Here is a 27,010-nt window from a genome sequence, read left to right as displayed (position 1 = left end):
CTTTCTAATCACAAAAAGGCACTCCTACGATGGTTGCTCCATCTACATATCAATTTTCAACTGATTCCTCCAAGGGGTTTACCCTGTAGGCGTGACAGACCTTCGACCTTATTTTACGCAAATAATCGGTCATAACTCCGTGAATGTTCATCGGATTCCTACCACAGTTGGTACGGAGATCCGCCTTAATGAGCCCTTTAAGTGTGCCAAATTTCAGCCCAATCCGAGCACGCATTCGTGTTTTATGGCGAATTTTTCGAAGTGTGCGAAATGAAGATGAAGAAGAAAAAACGAAGAAATTAAAACGAAATTTTGTTCGCTCGTATCTCGGAAATGGCTGGAGCGATTTTCTTCAACTTTGGTATGTAGACTCCCCTAAGTGGGCGGCACGTCTCCAGCAAATTTGGTTCCAATCGGATAAGGGATCACAGAGCTACATGGTGTGAAAATTGCATTTTCTTTCTTCCTGTTAATATACTCACGGTGTGGCGCGCCGACTTCTTGGGCCGCACGACACACTACCGTGTGTCTTGATACAAAAATTAATACAAGTGTATTGGGTACTACAGTTAAGTAAGCCATTGGAAAACATCTGCAGATTAGAACTAATACATAATTCATGGTTTAGTTGTGGGGGATGATGCTTAATGGGAAAGTATATTAATGACTGGGTCTGCAAAACTTCAATGTGTTTCTAATTTTACAGTACAGCACATTAAGTACAGGTGTAAATGGTTGTGTAAAATACTTACAAGTCATAAACAAGTTGTAAATTATTAGAGCACCTCTTCTGTTAACAGCAAAAACTTTGGCATTAATATATTTGCGAAATAAGAGGAGATCAAAATCTTTGTGTCAGTGCTTCCCAGGAGACAAAAGAAATAATGGCATTACTTTTTCTCTCTTTAGAAGTGTGTTTTCACTACTGTATTTTTCTTGCAGTTTTTACTTTCGCCCAGGTTGTAGGAAGGATCTTTGAGGCACAACTTACCCTTGCCTGGGTATGAGGAATGTGATGGTGCGACTTATGCAAATCTCTGTATGAATTTACATTATTAAGTTGTGAGCATTTGATTAAGTGCTTGTAGTTTATTTTTCCTATACCATGCACTGTCAGTACAAATTTATCTTTCCGTGTTTACCACATTGTAGCACTATATAGCTTCTAAAGCTGTTGAATTCTAGGGCTGAAACTTCAGTTGACCATTCCTTTGGCTATCTAGATTATAGATTATTATTATAGATATTAAAAAAATGTAATAAATAGGAATTTGTTAATTTGGGATTCTTACAGAGCTGGTCACAAATTTGTGTACTGCTCACTCACTGTTTTAATGCAAAATTCTACTATTGTAAGCATGCTGTGAGGAATCAGAACATGTATATATTGATTATTAATGTTATGTATTAGCACATGATGACTTCAAGTATCCAGCTGTAACTAATAGTATTTGTATATTGGTGAAGATCAAAGTGTAAGATTATCACAATTATAATGTGTTCATGTTGATGATAGCCTGTAGATAATGTTCAATGGCACTACAAAGGTACTATTACAATGAACACTGTTGGAAATCCAGGTAGTCTGAAGAAGCTGTACACTGTGCATCATGTTGTGAGTATGTCATAGATGGAAAAAAGAATGGGATGATCCAAGTCAATCATATTGATGGAAAATATTTTCTGAACCTCCAAGGAAGCAGTGATAACAACCAAAGTAGGGTTGCTGTTCACAGACCTCCACAGTGATATAATTGTATGTATGCAATATTATCACTGTAGGTCAGTTCACTCAGTTTAGATGTTACCGTTCATATGTGGATGGTCCATATCATCCAGTGACATGTTTGGAGAGTGATTCTTATCCTGGAGTATATGTTAGTTGGGATATTAGCTCAGAAAATATTACATTCTATGTAAGCTGAAAATAATGTTACTAATTTTGTATAATAGCATATACAGAGTGGAAGTGTTCATAATGTAATATTTACTTATCCAATAAGTATGAACTATTGATTATTTACTATATTCTAAGAGTACTAGAGTTTGAAAAATTATAACTGTGGCATAGCTAAGAATATATCCCTGTGAAGCCATACTTCAAAGAATTTACTTGGACAATATCAGGAGAAGGTACAGATACTGGACTGGACCACTGGACTGCTGTTTATTGGTCAACACTTTGTTAGGTACCTGTAAATTAGGCATTACACTTTCTTCAACACACTTGTTTTGCCAAAGCTGCTTAAATGTAAGTGTTACTTGTCCCAAGATTAAAAACCAAAAAATACCAGTCCATTCCAGTAGTTCAATCCAGTGATTCAGTGCACTGTTTTTGTACCTTCCCATTGTCCAGTAAGGTGTTAACACTAAGTAGAATTCAAGAAAAACGGGAACAGGATGGAACAGAAAGCGGGAGTGGGAACAACCCACGGAAAATTCCTGATAAAGGTCATCAGGCAATATACAAATTGGATATGGTTATATTTACAGCACACTGTTTTTAAACCAGGCGCACGCCCACAGCCGGCCGAAGGCCGGCTGTGGGCGTGCGCCTGGTTTACTGAAATTGTTTTCGTAAAAGTGTGTGTGTGTACCTATCTATCTACCTATGTTTGTTCGTACGCACCCACGTGAGCAAAATCGTTTAATAACGGTAAAAGCAGCTTTTACGTAAGAAGTAAAAGTGAAATGAAGTCTGTATTAAACTTTTGCACAGGTGAACTTTGCTCTGAGGTGGTTTCTTTTGGGCGGACTGAAATACGGGTGTGGTGACTTTCCTCAGACTACCTTCCCCTTGAGGTTTTCAGGCATTTAGCAACTGAAAAACAACGGTGCAGGCCTCGTACACTGCCAGGAATAGCCTATCGCTTCGAGTTGAAAGGGGGCGTATCCCTTACGTACGCGAACGAAAATGAAGAGTAGCTTTGAGGCTTTGTCGAGAGAATTTGTGGGAAAAAACACGTTAGTCACACTATAAAACAGTTTAGAAGATAGTTTTGTGCGTAATATGTTGGTAAAAGCGGTTTATTTACAAACGCTTCCTTAGCAGTGCATAGAGGACTTGCAGGCGTGAAGCAACGGTTGCTAGGCGGACATGTTTCGGGACAACTTTCTATGGCGCATATTGGGTCAGAACAAAGGTAACGAGATTTATTCACTAAGCGCTGGGTATAGTGACACTGGGAAGCAGGGCTGGTTTCGAAATAGAAGATCTTATCATTGGCTTTGTGAAATAGGTGGCTAATTAAATTCCGATACATTACTCACCAATTCTAACTTCTTCGCTGTTTTTGACGAGCTGGGTGGTATTTACAACACAACTCAACACTGATTCGCTTCATTACAGCCTGTACCAAATCCCGAGAAAGCGCCTTTCAGCCACAACACTGTCCCGAAACATGGCTGACAGCTGCGGTTGCTTAGCAATTACGATGATTTACGTCACGCTGCAAGTCCTCTATAGCAACGTAATTGAACGAATTACGAATATTTCATAAATTACGAAATACGAGAAATAGCTAATTATATTATTGCACAACCCAAACTACCCTATTGTAAAGTAGTAATACATAGTTGGTTAATTCATAGTAGTATATACTGTCTATAGTTATTCCAGATGAATTAGCTAGCTGCATGGCGCCTGGTTTTTAGAAGTAGCACAACATCAACTTGTTTTTACAGCATTGTTTGGACCATTTTGCTAAAACTATCAAAACACTCTAATAGAGCAGTCACCTGTATTTAAAAATTCTCTAATAGAGCAGTCAAGAATGTTAACTATCCCACCAGGGACCCACACTGATGGCCTGTAAATTGATGGACTATAGCTGTCATAGTTTAGGTATATAGACCAGCTAAGTTATCAATATTGAAAGTTAACTTCACCCTTAAAACCATAAGCGTTTAAAAATATTCAACTATTAAACATTAAATTAATGCTGAGGTTCACAAAGTACTCTAGTTATCTGTTATAGGCTTTGAAAACTGCACGTACTGCTTCCAGATAAGAAGTCAGATGATGGAGGCAGTACTGGTATATATGTTTGTCAAGCTGAAGTGGCTCCAAGAGGACTCCCCATGACTGCTCATATTGCCCTTAGTATCCTCATTGGAGCTACCTCAGCTACCACATACCCATAATGTGACTTTAATTTTCCTGAGGTTGCATGCAGGTACAACATCCCACATCTATATGCAGGCACTGTCAGTTAATTTCAGTCCTTTGTAACCCTATTTTCATGCTACGTACAATGGTTTAAATTTTATTGTTCAAGGGAGTAGCTAACTTCAATGTTTATGACTTAGCTAGTCTATATACCTAATCTATGACAGCTATAGCCCATCAATTCACATGCAGGCCATCAGTGTGGGTCCCTGGTGGGATAGTTAACAATACCATAGATTTTAGAGGCGTGTAGCACCCAGAGTTGGGGGTAACTAGTTACTTTGTAACTAAGTTATGTAACTAGTTACTTAAAAAGTATCTAGTAATATAACTAGTTACATGCTTTGTAACTAGTACCTTGTAACTATAGCTACAACTGCCTGAAAAGTAACTAAGTTACATTTTATTTATTTATTTATTTATTTACTAATGCTTTACAGCACAAGTGCTGAAGGTCTGTAGGACACCTGGTCCTACAGCCTGCTCAAAGACTTTAGCTACATTGTAACTATAGATAATTATGCTGTAAAAGCAAAAGCACTTCAATTTTTGTGCTACAGCCACATTAGGTACCGTATAGTAAAAAACTTTGGCGGTAAAAAAGTTTCGCGAAAACCCACTCACCTCAAAATTGACGAAAAAACTTTGGCGAATGGGGCTTCATTTAGCTACCACGTACTGTACTGCTCAAATGCAACATTTTAAAGAACTCGCCAATTAAGGGGCATGGCAGCCGTTGCGATCGCTAGTCTTCATTTCTTGCATTGAGGGATGACGACTCACGATGAAAACAGCTACCACACCTCTTTAATCGTGCGTAGCGATGTTGCATTCGAGTGGTAGCTACCATACAAGTGTAAGCATCGTACGCTGGTTCTTGTAATGTCTAGAAGGGTGTCGAGAGCAATGTTTGGAATTTCGTGAACTCTTGGCGATTGTAATGCTACAGTATTCACCAAATTCTCCAAAGTTTTATACGGTAAACATTTTCTGTGTACTGTTCTTCATGATTCAGCTTGAGTATACAGAATTGAAACTGAGCTGAAATAGCTACAGAATTGTTATTTTCAGAAAGTAACATTATATATAATATATAGAGGACTTGCAGGGTGACGTAAATCATCGTAATTGCTAAGCAACCGTAGCTGTCGGCCATGTTTCGGGACAGTGTTTTGGCTGAAAAGCGCTTTCTCAGGATTTGGTACAGGCTGTAATGAAGCGAATCAGTGTTGAGTTGTGTTGTAAATACCACCCAGCTCGTTAAAAAAGGCGACGAAGTTAGAATTGGTGAGCAATGTATCGAAATTTAATTAGCCACCTATTTCACGAAGTTAATGATAAGATCTTCTATTTTGAAACCAGCCCCGCTTCCCAGTGCCATTATATCCAGCGCTTAGTGGCCATCACTTCAACACCGACGATACGTGACTAGATTAAAAGTATTCTACAACATTGTTTACTCCTCATCAGTCTTAACAGTCCCAAATTATTTCACCAACACCACATATCCCACCCGCCACCACCACCCCTTCCATTTTGAGATTCCGTTTGCTAGAACAGATCATTATAAATTCAGCTATTACCCCAAATCTATCCGCGATTGGAACAATTTACCAACTGACACAATAGAATCCCAATCTCTACAAGTATTTTTAGATAAATTATAACTGACTCTCATCTATGTGATTTGTAATGTTTTTTCCTTACCTGAACATATCAGTTTGTAACTGTGTTTTCAGTAATCATAATCATAGTGAATAAATCTCATTACCTTCGTTCTTACTCAATATGCGCCATAGAAAGTTGTCCCGAAACATGTCTGCCTAGCAACCGTTGTTTCACGCGTGCAAGTCCTCTATATATAGTTCTCTTCTCCCTTACTCTGGGCAAATTAAAGAAATCATATTAGAGTAAGCCACCAATGTTCGACCACCATCGGTTCAGACGCAATTTTTCTTTAAACCCGCAAAGAAAATTTCTGCTCTTGCTATGCCTTTGGAGAGGTCTAGGCCATAAACTCTTGTATGCAAAATTTCAGACCTGCAGCTTTCTTCGCCTGGTTGCAGGAGCTGCAAAAGTGACGTGTCCGAATGTTCTCAATTCTCAGACAAAAATATGTATTATTGGTCGAGTGGCACTGCTCGTAATGCTAGAAGCTGATCAAGTCTTTCTGTGTTTGATATGAAAGAGCAACTCTTATACTCTCCAAATATATACAGATATTTGGCTTAGTCCTTATTGGCTGCGAATTACAAAGCTCCAAAGTCACCTCTGTCGAGTAATCTTAAATTCGGCCACATGTGAAGCTCGTACAAATCAAACGGTTACCTATATCAAATTCAAAGCTATTTTTATGAACATTGAGAGCATCACAGCTACCGTTCAATAGTAAATAGATACATGCACAATGACCGCACCTTGATTTTTGCCCGAATAGCTACATTGCATTTAGACTTCTTTAGCCTACCTACTACACCCAGCACACATGTAAACAATTAAAATCCACTTAAATGGAGTTTTTACTATCCCCAAGTCTTAAAAATGTCAAGTTTTTCTTCAAAATGTCCAGGATATTAGCCAGATCAAAATATTCTAATAGAGCAGTCACTTACTCTTCGTGGCGCTCAGATTTTCTAACTGCTCTAATTGTTTAATAGGTGACTGTTCTATTAGATTGTTTCGATCTGGCTAATGTCCTTGACATTTTGGAGAGAAACGTTTGACATTTTTAAGACAGGGGTTAGTCAAAACTCCATTTAAGTGGATTTGGATTGTGTATATGTGTGCTGGGTGCAGTAAGTAGGCTGCTACTGTCAGAGAAGCCTATAAATGCAATGTAGCTATTTAGGAAAAAATCAAGGTGCGGTCATTGTGCATGTATCTATTTACTATTGAACAGTAGCTGATGTTCTCAATGTTCATAAAAGTAGCTTTGAATTTGACATAGGTAACTGTTTGATTTGTACGGACTTCACATGTGGCCGAATTTCAACAGAGGTGACTTTGGAGCTTTGTAATTCACAGCCAATAAGGACCAAACCAAATATCTGTATATATTTGGAGAGTATAAGAGTTGCTCTTTCATATCAAACACAGAAAGACTTGATCAGCTTCAAGCATTACGAACAGTGCCACTCGACCAATAATACATATTTTTGTCCGAGAATTGAGAACATTCGGACAGGTCACTTTTGCAGCTCCTGCAACCAGACGAAGAAAGCTGCAGGTCTGAAATTTTGCATGCAAGTGTTTATGGCCTAGACCTTTCCAAAGGCATAGCAAGAGCAGAAATTTTCTTTGCAAGTTTAAAGAAAAATCGCGTCCGAACCGATGGTGGTCGAACATTGGTGGCTTACTCTACAAAAGTTAATAAAACGAGCGTAACTTCTTTATGAAAGTAACTAGTAACTAGATACTTTATTACATTTTTAAAAGTAATATAACTGTAACTGAGTTACATGAGATAAAAGTAACTAGTGACTAGTTACTTTTCTGAAATAACTACCCCAACTCAGGTAGTGCCTCTAAATCTATGACAAAACATTCTTGACTGCTCTGTTAGAGTATTTTAATGCAGGTGACTGTTCTATTAGAGTGTTTCAATCGTTTTGCAAAAGAATCTAAGCAATTCTGCAAAGAAACATTGCGTGGTAAAATCCAACCTGTATATTGCATCAGGCATTTTCCGTGGGTCGTTTTCATTCCCATCTCGTTCCCATTTTCTTTGGATTCTACATACCCCTAAAGGTGCAATGTTGGCAATCAAAATACAGTGTCAGCATAATGTGTTTATGCAAGCTGAATATGAAGCCATATACATCAATTTCCCACAGCCTTGGCTGTATATGAAGCCATTTTTCGTCATGGTTCCATAAGGCTCCATTATTATTTTAAATAATGAGTAATGAAAAAATGACCTCCCGCCCACATGGAAATCCGAATTTTTGTGGATGAGAAACATGTAATCAAGTTTTCCTGCCCTTATATGAAGCCATTATATGTCATACATCATATGTCAAACCTCTCAAAATATCTAAGATATTCTACTCCTGCTGTAATACTTCGTTATACATTCTTCATTGTACAGTATTTGCTTATTCAATTGCCCTAAGGCTGCCCTTGATCAAGGTATTATGCGTGCTTTAGTTCTGGACCCATAAACATCCAGTAGTATAATTTTCAGTCATGCACTAGCTACTTTGTTTTTGTAACATCTTTTCTAAGTAATCACAAATACTTTTTCAAACCAGCACAATGCTTCTCTGACATTGAATGAGTTAAAATAACACTAGTTGTTCACAAGTTTTTTTTTTACAATGGAACTTTACAATGTAGTAAATTTAGGGTCATGGCATTTATAGAGAGGTAGCTACCTAACCCAATATCCTCCATAAAGATGCATTGGCCAAAAAATCACTTATATATTGTATGTAGCTATTCAGTACATCACATACATGTAAATAACAGGCATGAACATCAACAAGGTGGTAAGGAAGAGCCAGAAACTACTGTTGAATCAGCATTACCAGCTGACTGAGTTAAAACAGCTGGCTATATAGCTATAAAGCTTGAAACAATTGTAGCAGTTACCATAACTATTAGTTAGGTTGCTTAAAGCCAAATTTAAAACTAATGCAGACACAGGTGACAAAAGCACCAAACTTTCTCCACATATGTAGTACAATCTTAACTTTAATTTTTTGATAGGATCCATCTTATTTTATAAGGGCCTTTCTGTAAAAGCATTTTTAGTTATGTAACTATAGAATTTTTAAAAACTGGTAAGACATATTTTAAGTGCTAATTTTTCAGTTTCCCTTGCAAGAGAAATGCAAAACATTGTGCAGGGTTGTAGATCAAACTAATACCTGATAAACAGTATTATTACTCTTACAAGTTTTAGATAAGTGATTGTTTTCATTCAATACAGTGTACATAGCTTTTACAATCCACAAACTGCATAGAAGAAAATTTCTCTATAGTTGCTCAATTAGTTTGTGATATATAAATGAAATATCCTTACATATGGTTTAAACATTGTGTGCCACTGTGATGGGAAAAATGGATTGGCCATGCAAGACTACAGTACTTGCAGAGGTACCTACAAGTATAGAATACTGTGAGGTGTATAAACGTCCGTGATCCCAGTGGGTACCCTGGTACCCTGGGTCCACTGTTTGTAACTACTCCTTTGTATGGCAATAAAGCACACTTTGTGTGAATGTAACATGAAAATAAACATGATCCACAGTGACATTGGAATGACCACAGTTACCCCTTGTCAACAATGTTACCATGGCAATTGACAACAAATTGATAGTTAAGCACACAAATGTTTGTAATTCCATTACAATAATATACCATTCAGTCTTTAATTGTGATTGGATTTTGGAAAAATGATCCAAATAGCACATTAGAAGTTTCGAGATAAACAGTTTTAAAGAATTCAAGCCAGCATAACTCTCCAAGGATAGCAAGCAAGTGTATGAAATTTACACTAAATGTGCATCAATCTGTTACCTTTCAGACCACTTCCAGTACTTGAAGCTGCTTGTAGATTTTCCCACCAAATAAGATAGAAAATCTGAGCTGTTGGACGGGCGAAGTAGTATGACGAGTGCTCACAAAGGAGTGGAGGGTGGGGGTTAGACTTTAAAATGGAGGCAGACCACGATTGGAGTCCAGAGACGAGATTACAGGGCTGTGCTGGCTCCTTAGTTGTTGATATGTAGCACAATCCACAGAAAAAACGTCTGGACAACATTGTCAGGCTGTCCACCAGTAAACCACTGATTCTTGCCAAGCCAGATCCTTCAGAAGGCCTAAAATTGCCATTCGAGCTCTACACACCTCCCAGAAAAGACGTCTGTAGGGATGCGTCGATTTCGCCAGCAAAATTATTGGAATAATAGGAATACAAGAGCAACAAGCAAAATGCTGGCAAAATAGGAGCAAAATCGAGCAAAATAGGAGCAAAATCGAGCAAAATAGGCGCAAAATAAGCAAAATTTGTTAATCTCAGATCTGTTTCAGACAGTGTGAATGTAACTGCATAACTAACACAAGTAACAACTTACCATAGCTACGTTTAACACTCGTACGTTAAATGAGTATGGCTCTAGCTGAACTTTGACCCGAAGGCGAACCCACAATACATGTTAGCGAATAATCACGTGTGAAATAGTGTCTACAATGGATGTGATAGAACGCATTGACTACAGTTCAAGTGCTGAAAGCGATGTTAGTGAAGTAGATGACAGTCTTAGCATTGTTAGTAATGATGATGACCGTGAATCGTCTCGCGAGTCAGATGTTACAACAACTTCGACTAGTACAACTTCGAGGACTCGTTCTACCGGAAGTGCCAGCAACTCAACGACGCCAACGTCTAGTGGAGTGTCCTTGCTTAGTGTGCTAAAGGCACCAAGTGCATCTGACTTCTCTCGTAAGAGAAAAATTGCCAAAAATCCACCAGCTGGCAGGAAGAGAGCATTACATTCGAATTCGCAGAGCAACCCAAAAACGATCAAGCCCCAGCAAAGAGTAACCGAATATTCCAAGGAACCCTTTACTGTAGCTACTGGAAAGCTTTTTTGCCAAGGATGCCGGGAAGAGTTACCCCTCAAAAAGAGCAGTATTGAGTATCACTTAAAGTCTACTAAACATGCTAATGGAAAGAAAAAGCTGCAACAAAGGAATGTTAAAGACTCAGACATTGCACAATCTCTGCAAAGGTATAATGCAGAAGCTCATGGGCGAGGTGAGACTCTTCCGGAACAACAGCAGGTTTTCCGAGTCAAAGTGGTCAAAACATTTCTTCAAGCGGGTGTACCACTAAGTAAGGTTGACCAGTTTCGTAGTCTTTTTGAGGAGACAGGCTATCGCCTTACAGATCGCAGATTTATGTTTGACCTTATTCCTTTTATTTTAGAAGAAGAAAAGGCACGTATTAAGCAATCACTCCAGGGTCAGTTCTTGAGTGTCATTTTTGATGGTACCTCTCATAGTGGAGAGGCATTAGCAGTCTTAGTGCGCTTTGTAAATGATTCTTTTGAAATTCAACAGCAGCTTCTAGCCATCCAACTGCTTTCAAAATCTCTCACTGGGGAAGAAATTGCACACGAATTGGTACAAGTGCTTTCAGTGTTCTACAGCATTTCTTCCAGCCATCTTATTGCTGCTATGCGAGATAGAGCATCTGTTAACAGTGTAGCAATGAGGACATTGAAGATTGTTTACCCTAATGTAATAGATATTGGATGCTTCAGCCATGCTTTTGATCGTGTTGGAGAGCACTTCAAAGTACCAACCCTGACTGAGTTTATTGGTAATTGGCTAGCACTTTTTTCACATAGCATTAAAGCCAAATTTCTATGGAAACAACAAACAGGAAAGGCAATGGCATCGTATAGTGCTACCAGGTGGTGGAGCAAATGGGAAATTTTTAAGCAAATAATGCTCCAGTTTGGTGATATCGAACCATTCCTAAGTGAAAATACAGACTTAGGCCCTGCATCTCGTCCAAAGTTACTAGCTATTTTAACTGACCGTGAAAAGCTTGAACACTTAAAGCTTGAGCTTGCTGCTGTTATTGATTGGGGGGAGGTGTTTGTTAAGGCTACATATAACCTTGAAGGAGATGGGCCACTGTGTTTCACAGCTTATGAAATAGTACAGACTGTTGTTGCAGCAGTCAGGGCAGCTCATACTCCAAACACTGAAGCTGTTATTCGCAGTATCACTACTCAATCAACTGCACAGCAGAGGCATCGCAGCTATGCTCGAAGCTGTATGCAACCAGCTCTAGATTACTTTCAAGAACTGCTAGATTCTTCCTTAAAGGAGCAAATTTTAGTTTTTAAGGCTGTGAGAGTTTTCAATCCGCACAAGATAGTAATGCTTAAGCCAGATGTTTCTCATGTAAATGCATTGCAGGTTGTTCCCTTCTTTAAGGATGACGAGCTTGAAAATTTGAAGGCTGAACTTCCTTCTTATGTAGCTAAGGCGGATGGTATTAGTGATGAACTTGCTGCTCTGGAATGGTGGAAGCTCAATGCAACTGATTTGCCTTTATGGTCAAATGCTGTAAAGAAGGTCTTGACCATACAGCCCTCCTCGGCTGCTGCAGAAAGGGTGTTCTCACTATTGAATTCAGGATTTGGTGACCTACAAGGAAATTCACTAAAGGATTATATGGAGGCATCAATCATGCTAAGATACAATCACTAATATCTAAACACCATAGTGTATGTAAACAGTGCTTATTGATTATTACATGTAATTATTATTATTACATTGTACACCAACTATGGAGCAAAATAGATTGTTGACAAGCAAAATATTGAGCAAAATAGGTAGGTAAAAAAGAATTGCTGGAAAGAAAAATAGGTGAGAAAAAAAGCAAAATAGACTCATCCCTAGACGTCTGTTGAAACCAGCCTTGAGTAGTTTGAGTGGTACTGAGTGTCAAAACTACTAGTATGATACTGTAGCTATCCACTGGTGGTGTTAGTTTGATTTTGCCTGATGTGCGATTTGGATCGGTTTTGTAAAATCTGGTCACAATTGTTCACTAACTATCCATCACTGTAAGTCCAGCAACATTTTGGTTAGATTCAGTGGCTGCTTCATATTGATGTCTTCAACTTTGTTGCACTGATGGCTACACTAGCGAACAACGATTACTATTAGATAGCTGTACAAATTGTCCATTACTCACGTACACCATACAGTAGCTAGTCTGCCTTAGTTGTCCTTCTGTCCCAGTACTAAGTGAATGCTAAATCTGATGGATCACAAATTACATGATAACACAGCACTAATGGCTACAAATTAAGCTTCTACTAATCACAGTAGGCACTAGTTTTCTCACTGCATGCCATCGTGACATTCTGGGTGACCAGTTCATGTGATAGACTGTATCAAGTTAATGGTTAATTTAAACTCCATGCTATCAGCTAGAGCCATTCTTCCTTGCAAGAGTGAAAGATAACTTCTTCTTCATTGCAACTCCAGATTCATGCATTAAACCATGCAGTTAAAGCACTGCTTATGCTCATGCATTTCACCTCATGGTATATTGCACTCTCCACAGTGTTGTAATTAGTATTATATATATAGCATGTACTAAATATGACAGAGTGATGTGTAGCTAGGTCTACAGAGTTCATAATAAGTACAATGTGCTCTTGCATCAACCACTTTGTGCAATTGTAAAATAACTGTGATACCGTAAGCCTTACAAAACAGTCAATCACTGTCAGTCTCTTGCTAAGAGAAAAGCAAATAAATCAGGATAGTCTAACAAGTTCTAAACATTCACCATGTTTTAAATTCCCTAAAAAAATGGTAACATACACATATATTCAAAACAGTAAATACTCAATTTAGAGTAGTAGTTGCAAATTGGAAATGCAGTTTTTCCAAAACAACATCAGGAAATAAAAATTCAATGGAGAATGATCAAAGCATAACACAGAAAGTATGTATGAGCACCACCTAAATGCATAATACAGCAGTCTCTTTCAAAGGAATAATGTGCTTTATTGCTTACGTGTATTCATAATAAGTAAAATATATTTAGACAATGTCTCTATTACAACTGCATACCATGACTCCAATTTGTAGTAGGATTGTTATGTGTTTTTCTGATCTACATAAATAGACTGGTACACCGTATTCTCCACCAAAGAATGTCAGATGTATTGGTTGGAATCTGATAAGTGCTAATTTATCAGGTGGACACTATCCAAGCTCCATATTATTACGTGCATGGACCACCCCACCACAACAAGGTGCTAATTACTACCTATCATTTGGTAGCCCAGATCTTTCAGATGGCAGTTCTAACTTAGATTACATTGGTCAGCTAACAACAGATAAAGCTAACAGTGGTGCTGTTTTAGTCACAGTTACAGGTATTTGCATGTGTCATATTGTGGCTACTTGTAAATGATGAAAGTTTGGTAAATGTTTGGTAAATTTGGCTAATTAAACAAAATTCACCAAAAAATTATTATGATTCTACAGCAGGGTGTAGATATTGTTTAATCTTGTCTGCTGTATGGTAAATGTATCAACCAAATTGCTTATCACATGTTGATTAACTAAACTTTGCAGTCTCACTAAACTACTTGTATTGTACTATGTGACATTCAAATGAAGCAGCAAAGTTCAAAAGGTGTTGAATCAAGTTGATGATGTTAAAGTCAAGCAATTTTAATATCAACATGGTGATGTTATCAATATTAGCATTGATTAACAGTAACACCATCATTGCAGCTATTATACAAGTTTTTATCCTGGCTTTGTTTGAAGGCTGCAAGCACTTTTCACAACTTGGCTATTTTGGTAAGAGTCAGGAGCATAGCCAGACTTTCAGTTCACCTATGCAATTACATGCAATCAAGACACACAGTAGTGTGTCATGTGGCCATGAAAGCCCATGCACCACACCATGAGTATATTAATAGGAAGAAACAAAATGCACCCCACCCCATAAGCAAGAATGCCAAATGCAGTCGTGAATTCAGCTTAATTTCTTCATTTTTTTCTTCATTTTGGGGGCTCGGGGGCTTAGATTATTCTTTTCGCACATCTTACAAAAACCATTATAAAGTGCAAATGAGTAGCTCAATTTTCTTGAACTTTGGTATGTACACTTTCAGACCATATTGTAACACAATCGTGTACAACGTTTAGTGCAAATCTGATTAATAGTCATTATGTAGCTGAAATCAGACTAGTAATGTAGCTGCACTCACTATAAGGTAACTTAAAATGTAGCTGAACTTTCTACAGGGTGAATTTAGCATAATTGAACTCTCTACTGGGCAACTTTTTGAAGCTGAACACCCTACAGGGTGACTAACTGTAGCTGATCTTTCTACAGAGCAGCTTCTTTCAAGCTAAACTCTCTACATGATGAAGAGTAACATAGCTAAACTCTTGTGACTTGTTACATGGCTGAACTCTCTACAGGATGACTTGCAACATAGCTGAAAAGACACTTGTAATGTAGCTGAACTCTCTACAGGATGATTTGCTTGTGACTCAACTCTCTAAAGGTTTGTAATTTAGCTGAACGTTTTACAGGGTGACTGAACTCTCTACAAGATGACCTGTAACCAACCTGAAACTTCTATAGGGTGACTTGTATATAGCCTATGTACATAGAGACTTGTATTGTAGCTGAACTCCCTACAGGGTGACTTGTAATATAGACCTCTATAGCTACAGGGTGACTTGTAACATACTGTAACTGCACTCTCTACAGAATGATTTCTAATGTAGTTGAACTCTCTATGGGATACTTGTTTATAGCTGAACTCTCTCCGGGTAATTTGTAATACAGCTAAACTATATTCAAGGTGACTTGTTACATAACTGAACTGTCTACTGGGCAACTTGTCTGAAGCTGAACTCTCTACAGGATGACTTTCTTGTAGTTGAACTCTCTGCAGCGTGACTTATTTGTAGCTCAACCCTCTATATGAACATGAACTCTCTACATGGTAACTTGATTGTAGCTGAACTCTCTATGGGATGACTTGCTACCTACCGAATGTTCTAGTAGGGTGACTGCACCATTAGAGTATCTCAATGAAGCATTTGTTACTGTTACATGCATTTCATTTCCACAATGTTTTTATTGTGAATTCTTCTAAGCCATTTCTACAATGATTAATCCACCTATACACTGAGTTTCAGCTCACTCCTAGCTATAAGTGGCATTTGGCATGTAAACGTATATATATTATTAACAAACTCTCACATGATTGTTTCAATTAGCAATTCCGGAATTCTGTAAATTTGGCATAATTTTTTCTCCATGAATCTTCTATTGGAGAGTTAGCACAATCAATTTGCTGCTGTACGAGAGATTGATCAAACAATTAAATCATTTCTAGGGTTTTGGGGAGCAAGGATACGATGATGCCATTTGTTTTCTGCTATAATTACGTTGTGTAGTATTTTATGATTATAAGATTATTGTGCAATATGTTTATCACAATCTTACATGTATGTTCTCTTTCCAAGAAATGACCCAACACATGTTAGTTACACCAAGGTTAACAATTTTTTGCTATGTAGTTTTCAACATTAGTATGCTAAAAGTCAGTGAATTTGCAACACAAATAGCTTTTCTGTTTGGTGAACCATCTTAGTATATACTGTAGCTATCAAGGAGCTATACATTAAAAGCAAATAATTATAAAACAGCTATAAACCAACAGCAAAAATTCTTATTTTGTGCTTTGCACAATTAAAATATTGCAAGAGGCTCTCTATAAAGCATAATACAGCAGAATCCTTCTACGGTATAGAGGGAACTTTGGCGGGGCTAAACTTTGGTGAATAGTGAACTAAATTGCATTTGGTGAAATAAACTTTGGCAAATTCAAGCTCAATGTTGTTCTATAAAGATGCTAATCTGAGGTGCTACATGTAATTAGCGGGTTAAACTTTAGCAATTTTTTAGCAAAGTGCAAAATTTGCCAAAGCTTTCCCCCACCAAAGTTTCCCTCTATATGGTATTCTGGACACCTTAGGACTCCACTAAAGTGCCTTTATTGGAAAGTTGTCCTGATCTCAGAGACCTAATTGCATGTGCATTTAATACAAATGGGACCATGGATAAAATATACTGATTATCAAGGTATCTGCATTTCAAGTGGTGCAACAGTTTCATATCATTGCATGATACCTCGACATGATGCCCATATAAGGAACAACTTTCATTATTTATTGGAAATAAAACACATAATATGCTTTATTCACTTTATAGTGAGTGCTTGTAACATCTTCCTACTTGTGGCTAGTGACAAGTACTAGCTATAGTTGCTTGTGCTTACATTTGACAATCTGTATACAAGTGTATACCGTATTGTCTCGAAGTACAGCCTGGGCGTTTAGCAACTCTTTACCCTGGCTATTAAACGAAACTGGCAACTATATGAGACCGGCATTTATGTACCTTCACAAGTCAACTTCGTACCTTGATGTTGTACTAACCTGGACTCTCCTTGATATTTCCCTCAGTATATTTCACAGATTTATTAAGCTTACAAGGAACTCTATAACATTCTTCACTTCACTGTTTATAACACCACTCGGAATTGTTGAAAATAATGACTGCACTAGACGTTTACATGAGACCAGGCATTTATTTGAGACCCGACATTATACCCCCGGTGACTAAATGAGACCAGAAATTTATACAAGACCGGCTGTAATTCGAGGCAATATGGTACTGTACATCCACTTCTTTACACCTAAAACTCAAAATTCTATCCACAGCACCAATTTTATGGTCAGATTTGAGCATTTTATTGTGTATTACAATAATTATTGTACATGATAAATTGTTTGTATGTACTTCATGGACTTTAGCTAGAGAAAGGGGTGCATTAGCTCTTCCGTAGTGGCAAAGCCAAAAAGAGGAAAACCATTATCACCAGAACATCAAGAGATGCTTGATTCTATCATAATGATTTAGCACATGCTATGAGAAGCATTTAACATCAGACTGTATTTATGAAATCCCTACCAGAAAACTGCATTGCTGCTGTAATTAAATACCTGGTATAAGCAGGTATAGTCAAATTCCAAAATCGGATGCTTTTTGACCTCACATTTTCATCCAAATATGGATGATGCTTCACTAAATCATCCATTTTGGATGATTATTACTCATCTCTCTTATAGTTACATAAGCAAACATCATCCAAAAGTGGATGATTATTGCTTGATTCTCTATATAGTGAGTGCTTATGTAAGCAAATATCATCCAAAAGTGGATGATATTTGCTTGATTCACTATATAGTGAGAGATGTATGCAAGAAGCATCCAAAATCGGATGTTTCTAACCATCCAATATTGGAATGTAAACTTAGCCTTCCAAAATCGGATGTTTCTAACCATCCAATATTGGAATGTAAACTTTGCCTTCCAAAATCGGATGTTTCTTGCCATCCAATATTGGAATGTAATTTCTGTCGTCCAAAATTGGATGTTTCTTGCCATCCAATATTGGAATGTAACTTCAGCCTTCCAAAATTGGATGTTTCTTGCCATCCAATATTGGAATGCAATTTCTGTCGTCCAAAATCGGATGTTTCTTGCCATCCTATATTGGAATGTAATTTCTGTCGTCCAAAATTGGATGTTTCTTGCCATCCTATATTGGAATGTAATTTCTGCCTTCCAAAATTGGATGTTTCTTGCCATCCAATATTGGAATGTAATTTCTGTCGTCCAAAATTGGATGTTTCTTGCAATCCAATATTGGAATGTAACTTCCGCCTTCCAAAATCGCATGGTTTTTGCCATCCAATATTGAAATATAAGTTTTGCTTTCCAAAAATGGATGTTTCTTACTATCCATTATTGGAATGTAAGTTTTGCTTTCCAAAATTAGATGGTTCTTGCCATCCAATATAGACTATTTCCGAAATGACGTCTTGCAAACTCTATTTAGGGGACTCTTACGTTTTCGAGTACAGCTTCCCACGAAGAATACTTCTAAGGACCTATCATGCGACTTCTAGAGATAATTTCGAAATGAAATCACCAGGTATTGTTAAAGAAATGCTAATTTACCTCTACTCGGAAAAACAGGCGAAAAATTTAAACCCGAGTAAAAAAAATTGTGTTATTGCCTTATAGCTGTACCTGTTAGTTTTAGCTCGATATCTTCTTCCTGTAGTACACTAACAAGTCGACCTCCATTTACGGCCCATAGAAACAGTACTCAAAAACATTGGAGTCCCCCAAATAGAGGTTATTGAAACCTCAATTATTTTAAGTGAGATTGGTAGCATACAGCTGCAGATGATCAGTTTCTGTGGAATTTTCAGTATGTGTAGGGATCACAATAATAAAAGCACTGAAACAAGAAGATAGCAACACAGTGCCACTGAGTGCATTCTACTTCAAAATGGCCCAAAAAGCATCCTATGAGTTTCTCCAACTTTTTGGATTAGAAATTTTTCACCATGAGTAGGGATCACAATAATGAAACAAGAAGATACTGGTAGTAGCACAATGCCACTGAGTGCATACATTTTAGTTCCCATTATAGCCACACACACATGTACACAAAATATGGGCGGAATCGTGCTTAACTTTAGTCATACAATGCTGCTGAATCTATTTATTTTAATGCTTTACAGCACTTAACAAGTGCTGAAGGTCTGTAAGACACCTGGCTCCACAGCCTGGTTAAAGATGTTTTGAAAAAGTACAGAAAGGTGAAAAAGTCCATGATTAGGCCTAGACAGGCAATCAAGATGTCTTTCTCCCTGCTAATTTCATGTATTTACATTCAGAAGAGTGACTTACTATCTTTTAGAACTACATAATGGAATGACGCAATGAGTTTGCAAGTCTGTTTTTGATGCGTATTTTTGGCAAGAATCATGAACCTTGACAATCACTGCCATGAACCTACCGCACTTAATAAACCTACATGAAAAAAGACAATTTTGTGTTTCATATCAAGCTGTTTCTTGCATTAACAAACAATAGAAAGCAACGAAAACAGCAAAATTACTATCCATGACCCTACCACACTTAATGATATTGCTTCTTATTCTACTAGTAGAATATAAACACTTGAGAAATGGTTTTGTGGTGACAAAAACTAAAACGCTCCTCTAAGGAAGGTGTCGATACAGAAAATTAGTGCATGAATATGGTTTCCTTGCTTGAAGAAGACAACCATGTGATTGAAGAGGAGAAGAGAAGCAAAGTGCAGAAGGTGGATATTCTTTGTAACCAGAAAAGGCACATGCTACCGGTGAGCTAACTGTTGTGAAATAAAATGTATTCCATTATTGGATGGCAAGAAACATCCAAATTTGGATGGCAAGGAATGTATTCCAATATTGGATGGCAAGAAACATCCAAATTTGGATGGCAACAAATGTATTCCAATATTGGATGGCAAGAAACATCCAAATTTGGATGGCAAGGAATGTATTCCAATATTGGATGGCAAGAAACATCCAAATTTGGATGGCAACAAATGTATTCCAATATTGGATGGCAAGAAACATCCAAATTTGGATGGCAACAAATGTATTCCAATATTGGATGGCAAGAAACATCCAAATTCGGATGACCAGAAATGTATTCCAATATTGGATGGCAAGAAACATCCGAATTTGGATGACCAGAAATGTATTCCAATATTGGATGGCTAGAAACATCCAAATTTGGATGGCGACAAATGTATTCCAATATTGGAGGGCAAGAAACATCCAAATTTGGATAGCGACAAATGTATTCCAATATTGGATGGCAAGAAACATCCAAATTTGGATGATTGTTGCATAAATCTCTCACTATATAGAGATATGAGCAATAATCATCCACTTTTGGATGATTTTGTTCCTTTGCAATAATCATCCAATTGTGGATGAAAATGTGAGGTCAATAAACATCCAAAAATGGAAACGAACCATACCTCGGTATAAGAGATAGGATTCATAAAAGTAATGGTAGCTACATGTATTGTAGTATAACTATCAAGCTCATGTTTTTAAACTAAGCAAACAAAAGAAAGTTAAGAGAGACAGTGATGATGATTATTGAGATATACGTAACTACTGTATGCATAATGATTCTTTCAGGGGTTATGGGACTATTAAATTTTAACTATTCAGACATCAATAATTGTAATACTTCAGATTTGTTAAATGATCAGGTTATCAAGGAATTTAAACCTACAGAAGCTATTTTGTAAAATTGGCATGGTTGCTATGCAGCTAATTATTGGTTACTATGGCAAAATCAAGACACACGGTAGTGTGTCGTGCGGCCCAAGAAGCCGGCGCGCCACACTGTGAGTGTATTTACAGGAAGAAAGTAAACGCGATTTTCACACCTTTGTAGCTCCGTGATTCCTTATCCGATTGAAACCAAAGTTGCTACAGACGTGCCGGCTAGGTAGGGGAGTCCACATTCCAAATTTGAAGAAAATCGCTCTGTCCATTTCCGAGATACGATCGGCCAAAGTTTGGGTTTTTTTTCTTCGTTTTTTTCTTCTACTTCTTGTTCTTGTTCTTCTTCTTTTTGCACACTTTGCAAAATCCGCCATAAAACACGAATTCGTGCTCCAATCGGGCTAAAATTTGGCACACTTAAAGGGCTCATTAAGGCGAATCTCAGTACCAACTTTGGTAGGAATCTGATGAACATTCACGGAGTTATGACCGATTATTTGCGTAAAATAAGGTCGAAGGTCTGTCACGCACACAGGGTGAACCGCTTGAAGGAATGAGCTGAAAATTGCTATGTAGATGGAGTAACTATCGTAGGAGTGCCTTTTTGTGGTTTGAAAGGAATCCAGTTAAAGGCCATCGAGATATGACACAAAACCCAACCTGTGTCACAATTACGCGATCGATTTTTATGAATAAAAAACTATTAGTTTTCACGCCTACTAGGCAAGTCTAAGTCCTTGAAATTAGGTTAGGTAATCCTAAGGCTGCAGCACATGTTGCTGCAGACCTTCAGTGCTGGTCACTGTAAAGCATTAATACAATAAATACTTTAGGATTAAGGAAGAAAATCCATTCCTCCTGGAGGAGACTGAGTGTGGCCCCGACCAGACATTGGGTGACCTGCAGTTCGATTCCTGGGGTTGGAGGGATTTTTTTCCTTACTTTTGCCCCTTTTCTGTTACACCTTTTCAGCTATAAGTCACTAAGTCTAAGTCCTTGAAATTAGGTTAGGTAATCCTAAGGCTGCAGTACATGTTGCTGCAGGCCTTCAGTGCTGGTCACTGTAAAGCATTAATACAATAAATACTTTAGGATTAAGGAAGAAAATCCATTCCTCCAGGAGGAGACTGAGTGTGGCCCCGACTAGACATTGGGTGACCTGCAGTTCGATTCCTGGGGTTGGAGGGATTTTTTTCCTTACTTTGGCCCCTTTTCTGTTACACCTTTTCAGCTATAAGTCATTAAGTCTAAGTCCTTGAAATTAGGTTAGGTAATCCTAAGGCTGCAGCACATGTTGCTGCAGACCTTCAGTGCTAGTCACTGTAAAGCATTAATACAATAATACAATACAATACAAACCGCTTAGAGCAGTGAGCTGAAAATCGGTGTGAAGCTGGAATAATTATCATTGAAAGTCCTTGCAGTAGTACAGAAGAATCGGAATACAAACCACTGAGTTGTGATTCCAAAGCCAACTACGTGTAACATATGCGAGATCGAGATACTCTAATAGAACAGTCACCCTAATAGAGCATTCAGCTAATTTATTTACTCCATTATAGAATTCTATTACATTGCAAGTTATTCAGTAGGGAGTTCAGCTACAAACAGTCAATCTTATAGACAGTTCAGCAAGAAGCAAGTCACCCTATAGAGAGTTCAGCTACAGATATATCGCTGTAGTGATTCAGAAGAATCAGAACATTACAAGTCACACTGAAGAGAGTTCAGCTATAAACAAGTCATGCACCCTATGGAGAGTTTGGCTACACTCTCTAGAGAGTTCAGCTACAAACAAGTCACTGTGGAAAGAGTTCAGCTACAAAGAAACCACCCTGTAGAGAGTTCATCTATACAAACAAGTTAACCTATAGAGACCAGCTGCAAACAAGTAACCCTGTAGAGATTTCAGCTACAGACAAGTCACTTTATAGTTTACACAATGTTCAGCTACAAGTAAGTCACTCTGTAGAGAATTCAACTACATACAAGTCACTCTATAGAGAATTTTGCTACAAACAAGTCACAGTGTAGAGAGTTCAGCAACCAAAAAACCACATGTAAAGAGTTCAGCTATACAAACAAGTTACTCTGTAGAGAGAACAGCTAGAAACAAGAGAGAACTCAGTTAGAAGAAGTTGCCCTGTAGAGATCTCAGCTGCAAAGAAACCCTGTAGAGAGATCAACTACAAACAAATCACCCTGCAGAGTGTTCAGCTATAAACAAATCACCCTGTAGAAAGTTCAGGTACATACAAATAGAGTTCAGCTACAAAAAAAATCACTCTGTAGAGAGTTCAGCTACAAAGAAACCATCCTGTAGAGAGTTCAGCTACAAACAAGTTACCCTACAGTGAAATCAGTTTGAAACAAGAGATTTCAGCTACAAACCAATCACCCTGTAGAGAGTTCAGCTACAAACAAATCACCCTCTAGAGAGTTCAGCTACAACCAAATCACCCTGTAGAGAGTTCAGCTACAAACCATTCACCCTCTGGAGAGAGTTAAGCTACAAACACACCACCCTGTAGAGAGATCAGCTACAAATAAATCACCTTGCAGTGAGTTCAGCTACAAACAAATTACCCTGTAGAGAGATCAGCTACAAACAAAACACCGTATAGAGACTTCAGTTACAAACAAATCAACCTGTAGAGATTTCAGTTACAAACAAATCACCCACTGTAGAGAGATCAGCTACAACCAAATCACCCTGTAGAGAGTTCAGCTGCAAACAAATCACCGTGTACAGAGATCAGCTACAAACAATCACCCTGTAGAGAGATCAGCTACAAACAAATCACCTTGCAGTGAGTTCAGCTACAAACAAATTACCCTGTAGAGAGATCGGCTACAAACAAAACACCTTGTGGAGACTTCAGCTACAAACAAATCAACCTGTAGAGATTTCAGTTACAAACAAATCACCCACTGTAGAGAGAGCAGCTACAACCAAATCACCCTGTATAGAGAGATCAGCTACAACCAAATCGCCCTGTAGAGAGATCGGCTACAAACAAAACACCTTGTAGAGACTTCAGCTACAAACAAATCAACCTGTAGAGATTTCAGTTACAAACAATCAACCTGTAGAGAGTTCAGCTATGAACAGATCACCCTGTAGTGAGTTCAGCTATACAAGTCACCCTGTAGAGAGATCAGCTAGAAGAAGTCACCGTCTACAGAGATCAGCTAGAAGCAAGTCACCTTGTAGAGAGTTCAGTGACAAAGAAACAATCTTGTAGAGAGTTCAGCTACAAACCAATCACCCTGTAGAGAGTTCAGCTACAAACAAATCACCCTCTAGAGAGTTCAGCTACAACCAAATCACCCTGTAAAGAGTTCAGCTACAAACAATTCACCCTCTGGAGAGAGTTAAGCTACAAACACACCACCCTGTAGAGAGATCAGCTACAAACAAATCACCTTGCAGTGAGTTCAGCTACAAACAAATTACCCTGTAGAGAGATCAGTTACAGACAAAACACCGTATAGAGACTTCAGTTACAAACAAATCAACCTGTAGAGATTTCAGTTACAAACAAATCACCCACTGTAGAGAGATCAGCTACAACCAAATCATCCTGTAGAGAGATCAGCTACAAACAATCACCCTGTAGAGAGATCAGCTACAAACAAATAACCCTGTAGAGAGTTCAGTTACAAACACATCACCCTGTAGAGAAATCAGCTACAAACAAATCACCTTGCAGTGAGTTCAGCTACAAACAAATCACCTTGCAGCGAGTTCAGCTACAAACAAATTACCCTGTAGAGAGATCAGCTACAAACGAATCACCATGTAGAGACTTCAGCTACAAACAAATCAACCTGTAGAGATTTCAGTTACAAACAAATCACCCACTGTAGAGAGATCAGCTACAAACAATCACCCTGTAGAGAGATCAGCTACAAACAAATCACCCTGTAGAGAGTTCAGCTACAAACAAATCACCCTGTAGAGAGTTCAGCTACAAAAAAAATCATCCTGTAGAGAGATCAGCTACAAACAAATCACCCTGTAGAGAGTTCATCTGCAAACAAATCACCCTGTAGAGAGTTCAGCTACAAAAAAATCACCCTGTAGAGAGATCAGCTACAAACAAATCACCTTGCAGTGAGTTCAGCTACAAACAAATTACCCTGTAGAGAGATCGGCTACAAACAAAACACCTTGTAGAGACTTCAGCTACAAACAAATCAACCTGTAGACATTTCAGTTACAAACAAATCACCCACTGTAGAGAGAGCAGCTACAACCAAATCACCCTGTATAGAGAGATCAGCTACAACCAAATCGCCCTGTAGAGAGATCGGCTACAAACAAAACACCTTGTAGAGACTTCAGCTACAAACAAATCAACCTGTAGAGATTTCAGTTACAAACAAATCACCCACTGTAGAGAGAGCAGCTACAATCAAATCACCCTGTATAGAGAGATCAGCTACAAACAAATCACCCTCTAGAGAGATCAGCTACAAACAAATCACCCTCTAGAGAGTTCAGCTACAAACAAATCACCCTGTAGAGAGTTCAGCTGCAAACAAATCACCCTGTCAGAGATCAGCTACAAACAATCACCCTGTAGAGAGATCAGCTACAAACAAATCACCCTGTAGAGAGTTCAGCTACAAACAAATCAACCTGTAGAGAGATCAGCTATATAGACACTAGACACAATATAGGGAATTCGGTTACAAGCAAATCACCCAGTGGAGAGATCAGCTACAAACAAATCACCTTGCAGTGAGTTCAGCTACAAACAAATTACCCTGTAGAGAGATCGGCTCCAAACAAAACACCTTGTGGAGACTTCAGCTACAAACAAATCAACCTGTAGAGATTTCAGTTACAAACAAATCACCCACTGTAGAGAGAGCAGCTACAACCAAATCACCCTGTAGAGAGTTCAGCTACAAACAAATCACCCTCTAGAGAGTTCAGCTACAACCAAATCACCCTGTAGAGAGTTCAGCTACAAACAATTCACCCTCTGGAGAGAGTTAAGCTACAAACACACCACCCTGTAGAGAGATCAGCTACAAACAAATCACCTTGCAGTGAGTTCAGCTACAAACAAATACCCTGTAGAGAGATCAGCTACAAACAAAACACCGTATAGAGACTTCAGTTACAAACAAATCAACCTGTAGAGATTTCAATTACAAACAAATCACCCACTGTAGAGAGATCAGCTACAACCAAATCATCCTGTAGAGAGATCAGCTACAAACAATCACCCTGTAGAGAGATCAGCTACAAACAAATAACCCTGTAGAGAGTTCAGTTACAAACACATCACCCTGTAGAGAAATCAGCTAAAAACAAATCACCTTGCAGTGAGTTCAGCTACAAACAAATCACCTTGCAGTGAGTTCAGCTACAAACAAATTACCCTGTAGAGAGATCAGCTACAAACGAATCACCATGTAGAGACTTCAGCTACAAACAAATCAACCTGTAGAGATTTCAGTTACAAACAAATCACCCACTGTAGAGAGATCAGCTACAAACAATCACCCTGTAGAGAGATCAGCTACAAACAAATCACCCTGTAGAGAGTTCAGCTACAAACAAATCACCCTGTAGAGAGTTCAGCTACAAAAAAATCATCCTGTAGAGAGATCAGCTACAAACAAATCACCCTGTAGAGAGTTCATCTGCAAACAAATCACCCTGTAGAGAATTCAGCTACAAAAAAATCACCCTGTAGAGAGATCAGCTACAAACAAATCACCTTGCAGTGAGTTCAGCTACAAACAAATTACCCTGTAGAGAGATCGGCTACAAACAAAACACCTTGTAGAGACTTCAGCTACAAACAAATCAACCTGTAGACATTTCAGTTACAAACAAATCACCCACTGTAGAGAGAGCAGCTACAATCAAATCACCCTGTATAGAGAGATCAGCTACAAACAAATCACCCTCTAGAGAGATCAGCTACAAACAAATCACCCTCTAGAGAGTTCAGCTACAAACAAATCACCCTACCCTGTAGAGAGTTCAGCTGCAAACAAATCACCCTGTCAGAGATCAGCTACAAACAATCACCCTGTAGAGAGATCAGCTACAAACAAATCACCCTGTAGAGAGTTCAGCTACAAACAAAT

The 27,010-nt window shown here is 38.2% G+C and overlaps 1 protein-coding gene across 1 annotated transcript in view; it reads left to right on the top strand.

The window, feature by feature from the left end:
• The window catches only part of LOC136248905 (uncharacterized), a 43,075-nt gene that overhangs the window by 10,746 nt on the left and 5,319 nt on the right, over positions 1–27,010 (top strand). Inside the window, exons 3-6 of the mRNA XM_066040754.1 lie at positions 1,517–1,580; positions 1,631–1,717; positions 1,783–1,916; positions 13,833–14,085. Of these exons, the coding sequence (XP_065896826.1) occupies positions 1,517–1,580; positions 1,631–1,717; positions 1,783–1,916; positions 13,833–14,085 (538 nt within the window). The remainder of the gene's footprint in view (positions 1–1,516; positions 1,581–1,630; positions 1,718–1,782; positions 1,917–13,832; positions 14,086–27,010) is intronic.

Source organism: Dysidea avara, chromosome 1 (assembly GCF_963678975.1).
Source record: "Dysidea avara chromosome 1, odDysAvar1.4, whole genome shotgun sequence".
In the NCBI taxonomy this organism is placed as follows: domain Eukaryota; kingdom Metazoa; phylum Porifera; class Demospongiae; order Dictyoceratida; family Dysideidae; genus Dysidea; species Dysidea avara.
The sequence above is the reverse complement of the archived record's forward strand: the minus strand, read 5'-3'. Positions and strand labels throughout refer to the sequence as shown.